Source organism: Drosophila kikkawai, chromosome 4, assembly GCF_030179895.1.
Source record: "Drosophila kikkawai strain 14028-0561.14 chromosome 4, DkikHiC1v2, whole genome shotgun sequence".
In the NCBI taxonomy this organism is placed as follows: domain Eukaryota; kingdom Metazoa; phylum Arthropoda; class Insecta; order Diptera; family Drosophilidae; genus Drosophila; species Drosophila kikkawai.
In genome coordinates, this window is record NC_091732.1 from 1,765,306 (window position 1) to 1,787,444 (window position 22,139).

Consider the following 22,139-nt stretch of genomic DNA (forward strand, 5'->3'; position numbering starts at 1 on the left):
TTGGATGGTTTATGCTCTGCGCAAGCTTTGCTTCCTTCCTGATGGCGAATACTTCCGCCTGGAATATACGGCAGTAGCTTGGTAGCTTATACGACAGCCTCATTTCAGGGTCTGTACAGTATAAACCCGCATCTTGGAGCCATCGGAGTATATATTGAGTTATTGAACATGGTCCTGGCCTGACTTCCAGTCATTTGGTCCCATGAATACTGTTATGTTTACATCCGGGCACGTTCTGGGTATCATGTAGTCAGATGTACTGCTCATGTCTCGACTAATTGAACTGTGCCCGAAACCTTGTAGCGACCAGTTTCCTGATGCAACCAGACGTTGAGCCGCCTTTCCTGCTGTCAGTTGCGCTTGGATATCTAGGGCATATATACCGATTATGGTTTCGAGAGCTTTGGTAGGGGTTGACTTCAGTTGATATGCAGAGCAGCGCCTGCCGCTGGGCTCTCTCCATAAGCTTATTATACGTTTTCTTCTCCATTGCTTGCCACCACACTAAGACCCCATTAAACAGAGTCGAACGCACCACCGATATGTAGACCCAATGCATTAGAGCGGGCGAGAGGCCCTCTCTACTGCTAAGCAGCTTCTTGGATGCATAAAGCCTTCCACGCTAGCTTGATGTCTAGTACAATGACGAGGTATTTGACTTGTGTTTTCGGGGTCAGCCTGGTTGTGTCCATTTTTGGGGTGATCCATTGCGGCACCTTGTATCTCTTGGTGAAGAGAATATCCACGTTAATATTGAATTCTACCTTGTCCACCCACTCACATATCTCCCTGAGCGTTGTTTCCATGGTCGAGCTGAGAGTCGAGGAACATACTCCCGTGATAATAATGCTTATCTCATCCGCATAAGCTGTTATCTTTGGTGCTGTCCTCTCGAATCTCTTGATTAGGTTGTATACCACCAGATTACATAGGAGGGGCGAAAGGACCCCACCTTGCGGCGTGCCTCTGTGCGCTCCTCTCACCATGGAAGCGGTGCCCCAATCTGATAGCTACCACCAGATTACATAGGAGGGGCGAAAGGACCCCACCTTGCGGCGTACCTCTGTGCGTTTCTCTCACCATGGAAGCGGTGCCCCAATCTGATAGTACCCGCCGGCAACTTAGAAGATTTCTTATCCACAAGTTGATAGCGGGGGACGTGTTGGTCGCTTCTAGGCGGTCCATTATTGCGTCCGTGCTAACGTTGTTGAATGCGCCGGATATGTCCACGAACACTCCGAGTGCATATTCCTTATTGTGTAGAGCTCTCTCAATGGTGGCTATCAACGAATGTAGGGCCGTCTCCACTGATTTCACCTTCGTGTAGGCGTGCTGCTTGGTCGACAGTAGTCTCTCTACATCGTTCCTGATGTATAAGTCCAGCAGCTTTTCTAGCGTTTTGAGTAGAAATGAGGTGGGGCTCACGTGGCTACACTTTCCTGCTTAGGGCAGGAAGACAATCCGAGAGGTCCTCCATTGGATAGGGATATAGCCCGTGCTTAAATGTGCTCTATATATTGCGTAGAGCCATGGGGTGATCACTTCCTTGGTCACCTGCAGCATGGCTGGGAATATTCCATCTAGTCCTGGTGCTTTTATCCTCGCAAAGGAGTCTATAGCCCAGTGGATTCTACTAGAGGATATTAGATCTTTTGGGATATGCTCTTCTCCAGTACTAGGTCGTGGTGATTATTCGCATCGGGTACTTCATTGCGTCCTGGGAAATGCGCATGCATTAGTGCTGTAAGGGCCTCTTTGCTTCCCTCAGTCCACTGTCCGTCGTCGCGTTTGAGCTGACTCTGTATGGTTGGCTGCTTCGATAGCAGCTTCCGGAGTCTAGCCGTTTCCGGGGCAGTCTCTATATTGGAGCAGAAGTTTCTCCATGAGTTTTTTTGCGCCTTGCGTATTTCTTTCTTGTAGTCCCTAAGTAGGACTTTGTATTCCTCATTGATGATGCCATCTTTCGCCTACTTGGCGATTTTGAAGAATTCTTTGAGTTTGTTTTGTCGGAGTGAAAGGTCCTTATTCCACTAGGGTGGGTAGTAGAGCTGGGAAAAAATCGATTCTCAGCGAATCGATTTTTTTCGATTTTTGTGAAAATAAAATCGATTAAATCGAAAACAAAACTTTTTTATTTTTTACTTCAAATAAATTTAGAAAAAAACCAAACTTAAATTTATTTACATAATCATTCTAAAACAATAAACCAAAAATGTATTCTTAATAAATCAAATAAATTTTGCTGGCCATAACCAGTGATTAATTGATTTTGATTTTTTTTTAAAGAAAATATTTTGTTTCTTATTTTATGAATCTTTATTTTAAATAAAATTATTCAAAGCCTTTATTTTAAATAAAGTAACTTATTTTAAATAAAAATATTTAAAATAAAGGTTCATAAAATAAGAAACAAAATATTTTCATATTATAAAAACAAAAAATCAAAGTAAATTATTTACTGGTTATTTCCAGTTAAATTAAATTAAATTAAATGGGATCAATTCAATGAGATCACAAAAAACAAAAGAAAATATTTTCAAATTATAAAAATGAAAATAAATATCAAAATTCTAGATTAGCCACTGGTTTTTGTTGGCAAAAACGAGCTATCGGTTATGTTACATCCAGCCTTACTAAATACTCGCTCTGCTTCTGTTGAGCTAGCTGAAACGCACAGATAGCGCAAAGCATGGACCTTGTCGATTAATCGATTCTTTCTAAACCGAATCGATGCATCGACCAAAAAGAATGAATCGATTTAATCGATGTTAACATCGATTTTTTCCCAGCTCTAGTGGGTAGGTCCTCTTTTTCGTGCCCGATATAGGGCATGATGCGTGGTACGCATCTAGCAGTTCTTTGGAGAGGGTCACTAGGGACTTTTCTATATCTACCGCGGATTCTACTATGCCCGAAGAGATCGCGAGCCGTGTCGCGATGGTCTCCTTGAACTTTCCCCAGTTAGTATTCCGGGAGTTCTTGAAGACTGATTGTTTTGGAGAGTGTTCGAATGCGTATTGGAACGGTATGTAGTTATGATCTGAGAAGGATGTTCTCTCAAGGACTCTCCATTCTGATACCAAAAAACATTGTCCCCTTACAAGAGTAAGATCTAGCACGTTAGAGGAGGTGTGACCTACAAAGCTGTGTTCCTCCCCCACATTTGCTATACTTAGGTTGGTTGAGAGTATAAAGTCTAAGAGTGACTCACCTCTGTCGTTTATGTCGGGGCTCCCTATACGCAGTGGTGCGCGTTGGCGTCTGCACCCACGAGTAGTTGCTGGTCCTTCGGGCTAGCTTCTACCAGGTTCCTGAGTTCTTCTGGTGGGGCGTCCTGTCGTGTGCCATGTAGCAGGAAGCTACCAAAGGCGCTTTTTCCCGCTCTCTAGCATCACCACGGTCAGGTCATCAGAGCTGTAATGAGACATAAGGTTAGCGTGTAGACTCTTCTGTACAAGTACGGCGGTTCTTTTCTGCTTACTGTTTGGTGTATGGAGCAAATTGTAATTTGTGGACTTCAGTCCGGCGATGGCATTGCCTGAGGCGATGCATTGCCCGTGTCCGGGTTAATACAGTGCCCATTGTCCAGCCGGAATCCTGGGGAGGTTTCAGATTTTCAGATGTTCAATTATAGTTTTTAAGCTTTAAGACTTATTCAACTAATAATAACAATTAAAAAATAATAATTCACACATACACACAAAATCCACACCCGTAAACAATCAATTTATTGAGATGCAAGATAGAGGCATTTTATTTCACATTCGCGACCGGTCAATTGGCCGCCTAGATCGTGCGATTAAACACTTTTAGACTATTTTTTATGGGCCTATGATAGCGGTATAATATATTCAAAACTGATTATAAAATTGTAATTTTTGTTTTTTTTTTAATATAATATAATAATACAATACATATATTCTTTTACAGAACGATGCTACTATATCATTTCTGCGTGCTGCTCGCAGCGGAGACCTTCAAAAGGTACTTGATTTTTTAGAAAGTGAGGAAGTTAAGGACATTAACAGTTGCAATGCGGTAAGTGTAAAACACATTCTAAATTGTTTAAGGATGGACTGTTTTAAATATATATGTGGATTTATAAGGGTAATTCTCCAGAAGATACAATCGCGGCGGAAAAATTAAAACTTTTTCAAAACCTTTTTTCGCGGTTTACTATTTGTTTCCCGTTATATATATAAGTAGGTAAAAAAATGTTATTCGTCATATAGTCTATGCCTAATATTCAGGCCTGTTCTAGTTCAATTATATTTGCTAGATGTAGTCTCCAACTCATAGATAGTAATGAAGCACTAATTTAGTTAATAAAATCAAAGGAATAAGCATTTACGGCTGAAAATAAACATTTTGAAATATTTCTAATTGCAATCAGCTGTTCTAGTGGCAAAATGCTCAAAAGTAGAGTTGCCGAGGTTGTAGAAAAAATTCCCTTCGGATAACATTTAGTTCAGTTTGTAGATTGAATTGGCTGGTATTTTAAACAAAAACACCTTTTCATATATTTTAGACTAACATCCAATTTTATAATTGAAAAACAGCATAAAAATTAATTTGTGAAATTAATCTTAGATATATTCCTTTTTTTGGAACGCTGACAACCATTAAATAGTCTCTTTCAAATACGATTCAGGGCGGCGGACTTCCAAGAATGTTGAAGGTAAGAATCGATGCGATTTTAAGGTGCAACCACAAAATAATTATTTAAAAATCAAGTCTATTAGCTTTAGGTAATTCAGTTATCCAATAATGTTCCTAAAATAAAATACGATTAACATTTGCCATTTACATAATCGCATTGTATTTTAAAATAATTAATTTCTGGTTTTGCGGATCTGAAATCGCCAGCCAAATGGCAGTCGGAAACTTTCCGAACGGGTAGTTTACAGGGACGTAACAGAGGGAAATACGAATCAGTAAGGATTTTTCGGAAGTGAACAGCTGACCTGAATACGAGTAGATCTTGCGGAAGTGGAAACTAAAACAGGCCTGATTATTAGGATTTTGAAGATAACCGAGGAAGTTTACTATACATTGATGACTGAAAATGATTATTATTATGAAAATTGTGTGTTTATATATATAATAGCACAATGGCAAGCACTAGAAGCATTAAGGGGGTCTTTTCATTCAAAACCAGTAAGGATTTTTCGGAAGTGAACAGCTGACCTGAATACGAGTAGATCTTGCGGAAGTGGAAACTAAAACAGGCCTGATTATTAGGATTTTGAAGATAACCGAGGAAGTTTACTATACATTGATGACTGAAAATGATTATTATTATGTGTTCGGCTCGAGGGGGGGGGGAAATTCAATTTCCTTCACTTTCCAGATCAGCACAAGAATTAATAAATAAATCACTCCCGCGCCGCAGTCAACGTAACCACCGTAGAAATAGCGAAAACGCGCAAGAGAAAATCACCACCAACGAAATGAAATAGTAGGCCGGGGGGGCGTGGTAACTTTCAATATAATATGAAATCGTATGATCCGCTTTATTCAGGTTCTAATTAGGAATTAATCTAATGTACAAATTGGAGTCGGAGATCAAACTAGGAGAGCGGGAGCGGCCGCTCAGCGATGCGACGATCGGCCAGAGCCGAAGCATCCGCTAGAAGAGCGGGAGCGAGAGAGCGAGCTGAGGAGCTTTGATGAAGCGGGAGCGCTTCGGAGTCGCGGGGGGCGGGAACATAAGCTCCTGACCTGAACATTCTCCCCCCCTTGCGAGGATACGCAGCAAAATATCAGAAGTCCTTCGCTCGAGAAAGTGTTGGAGTCGCTGAGCGGTCGTCGGCATGTAGAAGTGTGTGATGATCCTGTCCACACGACTGGCATCGGTCGTTACTACGGCAAGATCCTCCAGAATGGTGGTGGGCCAAGCAGTTGACGCAGTATTTCCTGTCGATGACTGCCTGGAGCCGTTTCTTCGCATCAAGCCGAAGAAAACGGTGGCACTTCCGAAGAGGATGGTTCCCTTGACAGACTCGGCATTGGTAGGATGAAATACCTCGGGAACGTCTGCTTTTGTTGTCGTTGTATGGAACCCAGTAGTTGAAGGAGTCGGCCGCATTGGTCACTCGTGTAGAGAACGACGAAATCCGTTGGATAGGTGGAGATATTTGTCGGGTGTCATCACGAGGAATCGGAACACTAGAAGATGAGTCGCTTGGATGCAACAAAGTGTGATGCCGACCGTGACAAGTAAGACAATTGTGGGCGCTTGTGCAATTACGGAGTGGATGACCGCTTGCAAAGCAATTTAAGCACAACTGCTTTTTCTGGATATAAGATGATCGATCGACTATCGTCATCTGAAGGAAGCGTGGACACAAACGCACTGGATGGTTCTCTGCAGAACACAAATCGCATCTTTTGGACGTATGTAGAATCCTCGTACTAAAGGATTGTAGTACTCGTGGCGATGGGTTGGAACTTATCGGTTTAGATGAACGAAAACGTGTCACAGTAGGCTGGAGAGAATCTATGGCTTCCAGAGTTCTATAGCGCTCTGTTAGGAATGAATCAAGTTCCGGCCACGTAGGAATTTCGGTTTTTTGTTCGATGGATTGCTCCCATAATGAAAGCGTCAGCTTTGGAAGTTTTGTGGAGCACAAATAAACAAGGAGGCAATCCCAATTCTCAGTAGAAAGGCCGGAAATTCTCAGCGATGTTAGACAATTTTGGATTGTATTTTGCAGCTCCTTCAAGGCTGCCGAGGATTCGCGTTCAATGGACGCCATGTTAAATAATTTCTTAAGTTGATTGTTTACTAACGCGCGTTTATTTTCGAAACGATCGTGAAGCGCTGACCACGCGGATTGGAAGCCATCATTGGTCAGTGGAGACTTCGTAACGATGGCGTGAGCTTCGCCGCTAGTTTTGGCGTTTAAGTGGAAAAGCTTTTCCACTGGAGTCAACCTGGAATTGTTTACATAGATGGCCGTAAACAGGTCACGAAAGGTGGGCCAGCGCAGATAATCCCCGTCAAAAATCTCGGTATCGCATGGCGGAAGACTGCAACCCCTGGAGAATGTCTCTGTCGGCGGAGCTGTTCTTGGCGGTGAAGTGGGGACGGACATACGGGCGATGTCTTCACTTAGCTTCGAAGCACATCTTTCGAACACCGCATAGCAGTGCTCATATTTGTTTTGCAGTAACGGAAGATTTCCGCTACCTTCGCGAAGAGCTGTTTTGGAAGCGGTTTCATACTCCCGTTCGACCTTTTCCCATAAGGCTTGTGTCTGATCCAGACGGACCTTTAAGGTAAACAGACTAGGCTCGGAAGAGGATGCCGTAAATATCTGGCTTTCATATTTGACAAGACGGTCGCTGGTTGCTATGAATTCAAGCAAAATACCTTCTAACGTGCCCTTGGATTTGGATCTCAAATTACTTGACGGTCCCGCGCCCGTGTTTTTCGGACTCGGTTCCCGCCTCGAACTTCCCTCGATTGGAGGCGCTAACTGTGCTGCCTCCTTCTTCTGACTCGCGTCTTGCGGAATTGGTTCTTGTCCTTCCGACATTTTTTTTTTTTGATTGGATTGGCAAGAATATGCCGTAGAATTCAAATGTTAGACTTAGTTGAGGTCAATACCGTCAACTAAAAACGCCGAAATAGAAATGTGAGACGGTAAAAACAAAGCGAATATGGATGGCAGGACTATGCCGTAGAACTCGGATGGTAGATGGTGGATGGTGGAATTAACCAATAAAATTCAAATCGTAGAATTATTTGTAGTGGAGCCAATATTAGCTGGAGCAAATGCGACGAGAATGGAAATTTATTCGTAATGGAGCCAATATTAATTGGAGCAAATGCGACGAGAATGGAAATTTATTCGTAATGGAGCCAATATTAATTGGAGCAAATGCGACGAGAATGGAAATTTATTCGTAATGGAGCCAATGTTAGTTGGAGCGAATGCGACGAGAATGGAAATTTATTCGTAATGGAGCCAATATTAATTGGAGCAAATGCGACGAGAATCAAAATCAATTGTAATGGAGCCAATATTAGTTGGAGCAAATGCGACGAGAATGGAAATTTATTTATATGTATAAATAATTGCGGAATGAAATTGCCGAGTTGTTTATTATTTTTCGTACTTAATAATAACCCAATAAATGCAAAGAAAATATATGGAGTACCCTTGATATTTATCGCGTGCAAAACTTTAAAAAATTATTAAATGCGCAATTAATTCGTTAATTATTAACAAATAAAAATTATTAATTGTATGGAAAAAGTAATTCGATCGGAATGGTGGGATCGGAACACCTGGCACTTTTTTTCTCAATTCAATGTTCGTTGTAAAGAATGTAAAGCTCTTGGTTATGTATGTATGTATGTATATAGCGCACCAATAAAATTCAGAAAAAAGACGGACACTGGCTTATAAAATTTTGTTTTAATATTTTATTCTTTATTTATTATGGTTTATTTTCTTGGTTTTAAATGTTGTATTAAAATGTTGTATTAAAATGTTGTTTAAAATTTTGTATGTAAACGTATGTGGAATGTAGAAAAATATAATATGGAATCATATATATTTGACCTGGAGAAAATATAATATGGAATAATATAATAATATATGTGTATATATTAGCAGCGGACTGTATTCTTTATTATTTGTAATTTTTTATTATCGGAATCTTAATAATTTTGTCTTTTTATATTGTGTAAAATAAACTCAATGTCTTTATGTAGACAGATGTACGGACATATGTATGTATGAATTTTAATTTTCTGTCGGAACCGTTTTGTACATTGATGTACGGATATATGCCAATATGTAGAGGAAAGCGGACGAAAAAGAATATGGCGACGATCAAAACGGAGACGGATTGAAAATTGCAAAATGTAGGAAATGGAAAAACGAAATGGAAAATTCCTCAACTGCCGTTGTCAGGAAAACTCGCTCTTGGAGTCGACACGGAAATTAATCTTGCAGCAGAGTGACCGAAATTAATTGTTCGGACTACTGCTGAAGACCGGCAGTGAGGGGGCGACGGAATAATTCGTACTTATCTTGGAAAATATAACGCCGAGAACTGCTGGTGTGGATGGAAAAAATCCGGAATCCAAAAATCCAAAAATCCAATAAAATCCGGAAATCCAAAAATCCACAAATCCGGCTCTGGAGGACCAAATGTTCGGCTCGAGGGGGGGGGGAAATTCAATTTCCTTCACTTTCCAGATCAGCACAAGAATTAATAAATAAATCACTCCCGCGCCGCAGTCAACGTAACCACCGTAGAAATAGCGAAAACGCGCAAGAGAAAATCACCACCAACGAAATGAAATAGTAGGCCGGGGGGGCGTGGTAACTTTCAATATAATATGAAATCGTATGATCCGCTTTATTCAGGTTCTAATTAGGAATTAATCTAATGTACAAATTGGAGTCGGAGATCAAACTAGGAGAGCGGGAGCGGCCGCTCAGCGATGCGACGATCGGCCAGAGCCGAAGCATCCGCTAGAAGAGCGGGAGCGAGAGAGCGAGCTGAGGAGCTTTGATGAAGCGGGAGCGCTTCGGAGTCGCGGGGGGCGGGAACATAAGCTCCTGACCTGAACATTATGAAAATTGTGTGTTTATATATATAATAGCACAATGGCAAGCACTAGAAGCATTAAGGGGGTCTTCTCATTCAAAACCCGTTTTTTGGACCCTTTTTAAAAAAATTCTTATTTGAAAACTCAAAGAATAATTGAAATTTTTTTTTTTATTTATTGTATTAAAAAATGTTCAAAGTAAATAAAAAAATAATGAGACTTCAAACTTGGTGGTGGAAAAAAAAGGTGTCGTCCTGGCGGCCACGATTCAGGGTCTCCAGAGCATCCGAAATGAAAAAAAACGGGGTTATAATCAGAATAGATTTTTTTTTTAATTTTTTTTAAAGAAAATGGCGGCCATTCAAAAAATTTTCGATTTCGGGCTTTTTTTTTTAGTTTAGTGTAAAAAAAAAAAAAAAAAGTTTTTAATCTGTTCCGTCACCCGAGAATGGTGACAATTCTGCGTCGATTCCACTTTGTTTCATGAAAATCGGTTCAGTTGAACTGGAGATATCATGGCCGCCAGTTCGAAAAACGTGGTTTCGAGATAAATGCGTTTGAAGTTATAATGCGTTATAAGTTTACGAAGACCTTGCTTCACAAAAAAGGCTGTATCTCCTAAAGTATTTCGAATTTCTAAAAATCCTTTTGGAGACATATACACAACATTCCAAGCTATAAATAAATAAAAATCGAAAAAAAAGTTGCCCAATGAGAAGACCCCCTTAAACAAAATATTGAAAGCTCTTCGCATTCTCAAAATGTTTTGGATGCTAGAGATTTCCGCCCAGGTAAACTGCTGCAGACGTAATAAACGCTTGCCTCAAGACATCTAAACTATGGCTCTATATGAAGAATTGAATTTGTGAACGATACGTGAAGATTTTCTTAGCCACTACTGGCGAACGGTAATGGTCGATTACTTTCCACAAACCTGCCGGATGATTTAATGTTATCACACTTTTTATACCCTTGCAGGGTATTATAATTTCAGTCAGAAGTTTGCAACGCAATGAAGGAAACTTTTCCGACCCTTTAAAGCATATATATTTTAAAACTATCTGAATGAAACTTTGCATATAGTCTTCTATATACTCTCACTGCTATATATGTCGGAACGGGCCGGATCAGACGACTATATTATATAGCTGCCATACAAATGTTCGATAAATTAAAAAAAAAAATAAACAATTATAACTTGGCTGTTTTTCAAAATTTTTGCTTCATTTTTGAGATATGGCCATTTTGTATTATTTCAGAATTTCTCTTTTAATTTTATGAAAATCAGACAACTATATCATATAGCTGCCATAGGAACGATCAAGAAATTAATAGGAAAAAAATTATTGCTTCGTTGTTTTTTAACGTATAAAAAATTATTGCTTCGTTGTTTTTTAACATATTAAAAAACAACGAAGCAATAATTTTTTTCCTATTAATTTCTTGATCGTTCCTATGGCAGCTATATGATATAGTTGTCTGATTATTTACATTTACTCTAAAATATGAGCTTTTTTTTTTATTATTTTATAATTAAATTTCATAAAAATCGGACAACTATAGCATATAGCTGCCATAGAAGCGATCGGTAAATGTAGAGAAAATGTAAAGCTGGGAAAATAAAACTGTATCTGTCAAACTGTAAACATAATAAGAATAGGTTAAATGTAATGAAACTCTGTTTTGTGAGTATTTATAATATAAATATCAAAACCAATCTGCAAGGGTATACAAACTTCGGCGCGCCGAAGTTAGCTTCTTTTCTTGTTTTTGTTTTTGTTTTTTTTTTTTTAATTTTTTTCAAAACCAAATTATTACATATGTATATGCTATATATAAATATACAACTTTTTTCTATTCATTTGACCAGAATGGATCGATTCCTAATGATCGGTCTGTCCGTCTGTCCGTCTGTCTGTTTCTACGCAAACTAGTCCCTCAGTTTTAAAGCTATCTGAATGAAACTTTGCATACTCTCACTGCTATATATGTCGGAACGGGCCGGATCGGACGACTATATCATATAGCTGCCATAGAAATGTTCGATATATTTTTAGAAAAAAAATAATAACTTGGCTGTTTTTCAATATTATTCCATCATTTGAGATATAGCCATTTTATATTATTCCGGAATTTCCGTAAAAATTTTATGAAAATCGGACGACTATATCTTTTAGCTGCCAAAGGAACAATCGGGAAATTAATCAAAAAAAAAAAATTATAACATCGTTGTTTTTCAACGTATTTTAATCTACTTTGACACATAAGCTTCTGGTATTATTTCAAAATTTTGGTATAAATTTTATGAAAATCGGACGACTATATCTTATAGCTGCCATAGGAACAATAGGGAAAGTAATAGAAAAAATTATAACTTCGTTGTTTTTCAACGTATTTTCATCTACTCTGAGATATGAGCTTTACTTATTAATTTAGAATTTTGGTATAAATTTTATAAAAATCGGACAACTATATCATATAGCTGCCATAGAAGCGATCCGTAGATGTAGAGAAAATGTAAAGCTGGGAATGTATAACTGTAACTGTCAAACTGTAAACATAATAAGTATAGTTACAATGTTATGAAACTCTGTTTAGTGCCTGTTTTCGGCATTATAATTTATAATATAAATATGAAAACCAATCTGCAAGGTTATACAAACTTCGGCGTGCCGAAGTTAGCTTCCTTTCTTGTTTTTTTAATAATCTCGAGAACACAGTCTCTTCGATGAGCGGACACCCGGAGTCGAAGTAAAATTGGAACGACTCACCAAACTGCAGCAACGTTCCTATGGGTCAAGTACGGTGCATCTGTTCACATCTTTGATTGTATTGCTCGTGACCAGTGAACGCTTCTGACGATCCGGGCATACCGTAGAAACATGTCCAGATTTTCCACATTTATAACAGATCACGGATGATAGATCTTTTGCTCCTTTATATCCAGATTATTGATTATGGGGCTGCTCCAAATGAGTTGTCTCTAAAGCGACATTCCGCCTTCTTGTGGCCGGGTGTGCCACAGTTATAACACGTGATGTGAGGCATAGCTCTGTCTCTTTTTCCTTCTGGTGCCGATACGTTGTCACTTGAATGCTGTCTCTGTCTGGCGTCAAACGAAAAGGCTTTGAGTTCCTGATGCAGCTCATTTCGGCTTTTGATGTCCGTCGTAAAAACCAAACGGCGCAACCGTGTATCTATGCCAGCTGCATGTGCCAACGTGACGGATACTGCAATCTGCTCGACGCTGAGCGACTTCCAGCGGGCCATTAGTGAGGTGACCATTCTGCTCCCATATAACGACAGGCACTCTCCTTCATTTGGGCGTGCGTTTAGCAAATTCATGACAGTCGCGCCCAAAGTCTCAGTTCCGGAAAAATATTGCAAAAATAATTCTCGAAACTGCGTCCATGTAATGCCAGGAAAACATGTCTGCGAGAGCCAGTGAGATGCGGTGCCATTACAAGAGCGCTCCCCACGAGCTGGTTTTCAGACAATATGTAGTCGACTTTTGAACACCAGGACAGCGCGTCCGATCCTGCTCGATCAGGGTTGAACTTTGGCAGCACAATGGTTTTTGCATCTTTTGGTTCATTTCGAGAGCACTGTACTTGTTTTATTAACTCGACGAAATTACGGTTTTGCAGCTCCCGAATTGTTAGAAGATTTGCATCATTGGCTGGAGACGGAGGTAATCCCACTTCTGATGACGACGATCCATCATCGGAGTCCTCAACTGGACTTTCAGCGAAACGTTTTCTGGCGCGTGGCATGATTCCTGAACTTTCACAACCAACTTGCTTGCGACCCAAAAACGCTGTGTCATTCCTTTTCAATTCCTTTTTACCTTCCAACACACACGCAGGTGTGGTGAGTTCTCAGAAAACAATATCCGTCCCTTTCATACCCACGCCCAGACTACGTTGGCAAAACAGTGTATGCCTCGCACGAAAGAACAGAGAAGCAATAACAAATTAAACAAGTGTATACCCACAAAAATCGTTATAATTTGAATTAACAAAATAATCTGCGACATATACATATATATGCTGAACAAAAATAAAGTAATGACAACTTTTATTACATATAGGTAAATGTAATATAATAATATTATATTTATAGTTTAACAGTTAGAAAAATATAATAGAATACAAAAAATTTATATAAAAATATATTTATAAAATATCATTCGTAATTGCAGGACTTGAGGTCTCAGTCGGCGATACTTCTATTTAATAAAACAAATTTAATTTAAAGCCAAGTTCGTCCTTTTTTAAATATCTTTTAATAGTATTTTTTTAACTCTTGTTTTAGAATGGTCTTAATGCCCTACACTTGGCTGCCAAAGATGGCTATGTTGATATATGCTGTGAGTTGTTAAGACGTGGCATCAAGGTGGATAATGCTACGAAAAAAGGCAATACGGCTTTACATATAGCTTCCTTGGCAGGACAGCAAGATGTTATACACCAACTTCTCTTGTCCGATGCTAATGTAAATGTTCAGTCTTTAAATGGCTTTACGCCATTGTATATGGCAGCTCAGGAGAATCATGACAATTGCTGTCGCTTACTTCTCGCCAATGGTGCTAATCCTTCACTGGCCACGGAGGATGGCTTTACTCCGTTGGCAGTTGCCATGCAGCAGGGTCATGATAAAATCGTGGCTGTTCTCCTCGAAAACGACATACGCGGCAAGGTTCGACTCCCGGCGATGCATATTGCAGCGAAAAAAAACGATGTAAAGGCAGCAACACTTTTGCTACAAAATGATAACAATCCTGATACAGTCTCCAAGTCTGGATTTACACCATTGCACATTGCAGCTCATTATGGTAATGTGGATATCGCCACTCTGCTTTTGGATAACTCTGCCGATGTTAATTATGTGGCAAAACATCAAATATCGCCCTTGCACGTTGCCTGTAAATGGGGTAAAGTCCAGGTTTGTCAGTTACTACTCTCGAGAGGAGCAAAAATTGATGCAGCAACTCGGGATGGACTAACACCGCTTCATTGCGCCTCTCGTTCCGGCCACGTTGAGGTCATTGAGTTACTTTTAAGTCAGAATGCTCCAATATTGACCAAGACCAAGAATGGCTTATCTGCTCTTCACATGTCCGCCCAAGGGGAGCACAATGAGGCAGCGCGTCTTCTTTTGGACAACAAGGCTCCCGTGGATGAAGTAACCATTGATTATCTAACAGCTCTCCATGTGGCTGCTCATTGTGGTCACGTAAAGGTGGCCAAGCTATTACTGGATTATGGTGCCAATCCAAATGCTAGAGCTCTCAATGGCTTTACGCCCTTGCATATAGCGTGCAAAAAGAACAGGATAAAGATAGTTGAATTGCTAATTAAACATGGAGCTAATATTGGTGCCACCACGGAATCTGGTTTAACGCCTCTGCATGTTGCCAGTTTTATGGGTAAGTTCTGTTCAAGTATCTCCTAATTACATAACTTGATCTAGTTTATTATTATTTTTATTGATGCAAGAAGCCCTAAGTTTTGAACTCTCATTAACTTATTCTAATAGGGTGCATGAACATAGTAATATACTTGATGCAACATGATGCCAATCCGGATGTACCAACATTACGCGGCGAAACAGCTCTGCATTTGGCGACGCGAGCTAGTCAGGTATTTGAAAAATAAATAAGAAAGGAAACGCCGAAGATTGTAAAGCCTTGAAGTTGACAAATGGAGCAAAACACTAACAAGAGATATATAAAAAATTATTACATATATAATACATACTTCGTTTTGAATAAACTTTCAACAAATTTTTTTTAATCAAATAAAATACCTGCATCTCAGAGTTCATATCTAATCATACTATATATATATTATACAACTCTTATAAAGAGTTAAGCTTTGTATTATATCTATCGTACTACTATTATAAAGACGAAAGATTTGTGTTTTTGTGTAAGCTCAAAAACTTACTGATCCGATTTAAAAAATTCACTTACCATGGGAAAGCAATATTCACAATGAGTGCCATAGGTTATATTTATTTCTACAAAATAATACTGAACCGTATGTAAACTTAAATAACTTAGTTCAAGGCGCCATAAGTATTTATCAGAGTTCTAAAACAAGTTAATAATATTCTTACAAGAAAAACGTCTTAACATTCTAAGTTACTCTCAAGGAAGAAACTCGGGCCACAGAATCGATCGCCGAACACAAATCAACAATAATATGCATGGGAACACAGCTCAACTTTCCTTCTTGAATCTCGGATCGCTTTGCAAATCAGAAAACGTATCCGTCATAATGGCGGGATTAATAATAATAAACCAATTTATATTATATTGTTTTTAAATTATTATATGATATGCTTAAATAAATCTCCTGTTAGCGTAACTTAATCTTAATGATCCAAGTACAAACTGCAAGGCTATACAAACTTCAGCGTGCGGAAATTAGCATCCTTAGAATAATTTTAGTGTATAATTAGGATAGTAATAGGATTTTACTCAGTTCTTAATACATATCAATAATAACAATAACAATAAGGTCTTTAATATCAATTTACTTTAGGGGGGCGGGTTCCGCGGTATTCACATGGCGTTTTTATTTTATAATTTTTACAGATTTTTTGTTCCAGTAAATATTGAGTTAAACTGACTTTAAAAAGGGCACTTTTCAGGAGAGCTCTCTAAAGTTTTTGATGCTCATATAAATTTAAAAATAAAATTTGACAAATAACGGTTATTAAAAAAATTAAAAATAAAAGTTAAACTGCAATACTTTTAAACTAGGCGGTAAAATTTAAAAATAAAAGTTATTTGTAAATTTTAAGTTTTCTATGATCGATGTAGAACTTTGACACAATATTCTTGTGATATTTGGCCTTTATAATTAAAAATTAAAAAAATATTTACGAAAAAAAACTTAACAAAATTAAATAAACATATAGTATACATAGCATACAGAATATTTAGCGTATACAGTTATATAAAAGTATGTAATAGTTTTAATTTCCTATTTAAGACTGACATCATACGCATACTCCTTCGGAACGGCTCTCAAGTAAATTCCATTGCCCGCGAGGGACAGACCCCGCTCCATGTCGCCTCTCGCTTGGGTAATATCAATATAATAATGCTTCTCCTCCAGCATGGAGCGCAGATTAATGCTGAGACCAAAGATAAGTACACTCCACTCCACATAGCAGCCAAAGAGGGTCATGATGAGGATTTAATTCAACTGCTCCTCGAAAATGGAGCGCATATCGATGCGGTTACCAAAAAAGGCTTTAGTCCTTTGCATTTGGCAAGCAAATATGGCAAGGAGAAGATCGTATCATTATTGCTAGACAAAGGAGCAAGCATCGATTCTCTGGGTAAGAACGATGTATCACCTTTGTTGGTGGCCACACACTACAACCATCAGGCGGTCGTGGAGTTGCTCTTAAAGAAAGGTGCTTCTGCCAAGTTGTGTGCTCGAAATGGACAAAGTGCCCTACACATTGCTGCCAAAAAGAATAATATGGAAGTTGCGCAATTATTGTTACAAAATGGAGCAGATGTTGACTCTATGAGCAGGAGTGGTTTTTCGCCATTGCATTTGGCGTCACAGGAGGGTCACATTGATATGGTTCAACTTCTGCTCGAATATAATGCCAAGAATAATGCGGCTAAAAATGGCCTGGTACCTTTGCATTTAGCATCACAGGAGGGTCATGTACATGTCGCACGTTTACTCTTGGATCATGGCTCTCCGATTTCACAGCGTACTAAAAATGGCTATTCTCCGTTACACATTGCCGCCCATTATGGTCATCTAAATTTGGTAAAGTTTTTGCTTGAAAACGATGCCGATATTGAAATTACAACCAATACTGGCTTCACACCACTGCATCAAGCGGCTCAACAGGGCCATGTTCTGATTATTAATCTCTTGCTGCGTCACAAGGCCAACCCCGAGGCTTTAACAAATGTGAGTATTTAAAAAGTTTGAACAAAGACGCCTTCTAGAAGGCAGACGATTGCATCTTTAACGCCAATGATTATTATCAACAATGAATAGTCTTCTATTTATTTATTATAACACAATGAAAATTCAATATTGATTAAAAGAATCATAAAACTCCCATTTAATTAAAACACAACAATGCAGAGTAATTTAAATATTTTGGCTTTTATATAATATGATAAATAATGTTTAATTTGTTAACCAATAATTATATCAAAATCTGTCCCTAACAGACCGGCAAGACACCTCTACATATTGCTAGCAATTTGGGATATGTCACCGCGATTGAAACTCTAAAAATTGTCACTAAAACCTCTATTGTTGATGTAAATACTGGTGTCATTGAGGAAAAATTCAAAGTATTATCACCGGAGATAATGCATGAGACATTATTATCCGATTCCGAGGACGATGATGCCGGCGATGATGACTTTTTGGATCATAATCATTATAAATATATGGAAACAGATGACTTGAAAGCTAATTGTGTAGGGGCGGACCAGCGAAACTTTGATACCACAAATCCAGATCAACATGATAACGTCACGTCGGAACATTTCGAAAAAGGCAATCTAATTAATTTTAACATTTAATTTTATAATGTTATAATGTTATAATGTTATAATGTTATAATGTTATAATGTTATAATGTTATAATGTTATAATGTTATAATGTTATAATGTTATAATGTTATAATGTTATAATGTTATAATGTTATAATGTTATAATGTTATAATGTTATAATGTTATAATGTTATAATGTTATAATGTTATAATGTTATAATGTTATAATGTTATAATGTTATAATGTTATAATGTTATAATGTTATAATGTTATAATGTTATAATGTTATAATGTTATAATGTTATAATGTTATAATGTTATAATGTTATAATGTTATAATGTTATAATGTTATAATGTTATAATGTTATAATGTTATAATGTTATAATGTTATAATGTTATAATGTTATAATGTTATAATGTTATAATGTTATAATGTTATAATGTTATAATGTTATAATGTTATAATGTTATAATGTTATAATGTTATAATGTTATAATGTTATAATGTTATAATGTTATAATGTTATAATGTTATAATGTTATAATGTTATAATGTTATAATGTTATAATGTTATAATGTTATAATGTTATAATGTTATAATGTTATAATGTTATAATGTTATAATGTTATAATGTTATAATGTTATAATGTTATAATGTTATAATGTTATAATGTTATAATGTTATAATGTTATAATGTTATAATGTTATAATGTTATAATGTTATAATGTTATAATGTTATAATGTTATAATGTTATAATGTTATAATGTTATAATGTTATAATGTTATAATGTTATAATGTTATAATGTTATAATGTTATAATGTTATAATGTTATAATGTTATAATGTTATAATGTTATAATGTTATAATGTTATAATGTTATAATGTTATAATGTTATAATGTTATAATGTTATATAGTTATATAGTTATATAGTTATAATGTTATAATGTTATAATGTTATAATGTTATAATGTAATAATGTTATAATGTTATATAGTTATATAGTTATAATGTTATAATGTTATAATGTTATAATGTTATAATGTTATAATGTTATAATGTTATAATGTAATAATGTTATAATGTTATAATGTTATAATGTTATAATGTTATAATGTTATAATGTTATAATGTTATAATGTTATAATGTTATAATGTTATAATGTTATAATGTTATAATGTTATAATGTTATAATGTTATAATGTTATAATGTTATAATGTTATAATGTTATAATGTTATAATGTTATAATGTTATAATGTTATAATGTTATAATGTTATAATGTTATAATGTTATAATGTTATAATGTTATAATGTTATAATGTTATAATGTTATAATGTTATAATGTTATAATGTTATAATGTTATAATGTTATAATGTTATAATGTTATAATGTTATAATGTTATAATGTTATAATGTTATAATGTTATAATGTTATAATGTTATAATGTTATAATGTTATAATGTTATAATGTTATAATGTTATAATGTTATAATGTTATAATGTTATAATGTTATAATGTTATAATGTTATAATGTTATAATGTTATAATGTTATAATGTTATAATGTTATAATGTTATAATGTTATAATGTTATAATGTTATAATGTTATAATGTTATAATGTTATAATGTTATAATGTTATAATGTTATAATGTTATAATGTTATAATGTTATAATGTTATAATGTTATAATGTTATAATATTACAATGTTATAATGTTATAATGTTATAATGTTATAATGTTATAATGTTATAATGTTATAATGTTATAATGTTATAATGTTATAATGTTATAATGTTATAATGTTATAATGTTATAATGTTATAATGTTATAATGTTATAATGTTATAATGTTATAATGTTATAATGTTATAATGTTATAATGTTATAATGTTATAATGTTATAATGTTATAATGTTATAATGTTATAATGTTATAATGTTATAATGTTATAATGTTATAATGCTATAATGCTATAATGTTATAATGTTATAATATTACAATGTTATAATGTTATAATGTTATAATGTTATAATGTTATAATGTTATAATATTACAATGTTATAATGTTATAATGTTATAATGCTATAATGTTATAATGTTATAATGTTATAATGTTATAATATTACAATGTTATAATGTTATAATGTTATAATGTTATAATGTTATAATGTTATAATGTTATAATGTTATAATGCTATAATGTTATAATGTTATAATATTACAATGTTATAATGTTATAATGTTATAATGCTATAATGTTATAATGTTATAATATTACAATGTTACAATGTTATAAATACAAATTTTGTTAATACAAATTTTGTTAATACACATTTTGTTAATTAATTTAATAGTTTAACATAAAGTATTTAATTTTATTTTGTACAGAAACAATACAGCTACAATTGCAAAACATTAAAGGTTCGGAAAATCGAAGAAAATTGGATAATGTGCCTATCGTTCGACCGCCGATACATTTGGGGTAGGCTTTCAGTTTTCGTTGTTAAAAGTTTGACACTTACGGTCGTTTTATTTATTTTATAGATTCCTTGTTTCCTTTTTGGTAGACGCCCGCGGTGGTTCAATGCGCGGCTATCGCCACAGTGGCGTCCGGATTATTGTACCGCCAAAGGCCTGCTCTGAACCAACTCGAATCACTTGCCGTTACGTCAAACCGCAAAGAATAGCCAATCTGCCGCCCCTAATGGAAGGTGAGGCTCTAGTGAGTCGTATTTTAGAAATGACACCTGTTGAGGGAAAATTTTTAAGGTATGCGAAGTTTAATAAATACCATTTTAAGACTATACTATAATAGACTATTATAGAAGCTTAACATTTTCGTTACTCTTGAACCTACACTATTTTTATATTAGGCGTATATTCTAATATGCTCACAGTTTTTCCAATTCCAAATTCTGGAATGAAAAAAACAAAAGAAATGCATATCTGTTCACCTGTGAAAGGCGACATATTTGACCTTGTAAATAACATATATTCAATATCTGCCTATCAAATTCAGACGTCCGTCTGCCCGTTTTTAAGACACGTGCTAGTCCAGACGGCTATATCAAATAATTTGAAGCCCATATAGAGATGCCAAAGTTTTTTTTTGATGTTTTTTTTATTCTTATTTCTATCTCCTCCAATATATTTATACCCTTGCAGGGTATTATACTTTCAGTCAGAAGTTTGCAACGCAGTGAAGGAGACCTTTCCGACCCTATAAAGTATATATATTCTTGTTCAGCATCAACAGCCGCGCCAATCTAGCCATGTCCGCATGTCCGCCTGTCCATCTGTCTGTTTCTACGCAAACTAGTCCCTCAGTTTTAAAGGTATCTGAATGAATCTTTGCATATAGTCTTCTATACTCTCACTGCTATATATGTCGGAACGGACGACTATATCATATAGCTGCCATACAAATGTTCGATAAATTTTTAGAAAAAAAAATTATAACTTGGCTGTTTTTCGATATTTTTGCATCATTTTCTATATATAGCACTTTTATATTATTCTAAAATTTTAGTAAAAATTTTATGAAAATCGGACGACTATATCTTATAGCTGCCATAGGAAACTTCGGCGTGAAGTTAGCTTCCTTTCTTGTTTTTAATGATTTGTGTCCTTACTGATTAGCTTTTATATTTCTGGATTATCCCAGAGAAGAGCTTTCGTAGAGGCTGCATTGGTGCCCACTGCCGTCTCTTCAGGGCGCTGGTACTAATTCTTTTTGCAGACACTTTCTATAGCATTTTTATACCCTTGCAGGGTATTATAAGTTCAGTCAGAAGTTTGCAACGCAGTGAAGGAGACGTTTCCGACCCTATAAAGTATATATATTCTTGATCAGCATCAACAGCCGAGTCGATCTAGCCATGTCCGTCTGTCCATCTGTCCGTCTGTCTGTTTCTACGCAAACTAGTCCCTCAGTTTTAAAGCTATCTGAATGAAACTTTGCATATAGTCTTCTATATGCTCTCACTGCTATATATGTC

General features: G+C 35.9%; 1 protein-coding gene across 2 annotated transcripts in view; it reads left to right on the forward strand.

Annotated features, from left to right (window-relative positions):
- Ank (Ankyrin) overlaps positions 1–22,139 on the forward strand; it is a 35,765-nt gene that overhangs the window by 10,522 nt on the left and 3,104 nt on the right. For both annotated transcript variants that reach the window (XM_041776573.2, XM_041776572.2), the window contains exons 3-9: positions 3,931–4,038; positions 13,886–14,999; positions 15,110–15,213; positions 16,573–17,520; positions 17,790–18,123; positions 20,530–20,623; positions 20,686–20,910. In XM_041776573.2, coding sequence (XP_041632507.1) covers positions 3,931–4,038; positions 13,886–14,999; positions 15,110–15,213; positions 16,573–17,520; positions 17,790–18,123; positions 20,530–20,623; positions 20,686–20,910 — 2,927 coding nt within the window. The remainder of the gene's footprint in view (positions 1–3,930; positions 4,039–13,885; positions 15,000–15,109; positions 15,214–16,572; positions 17,521–17,789; positions 18,124–20,529; positions 20,624–20,685; positions 20,911–22,139) is intronic.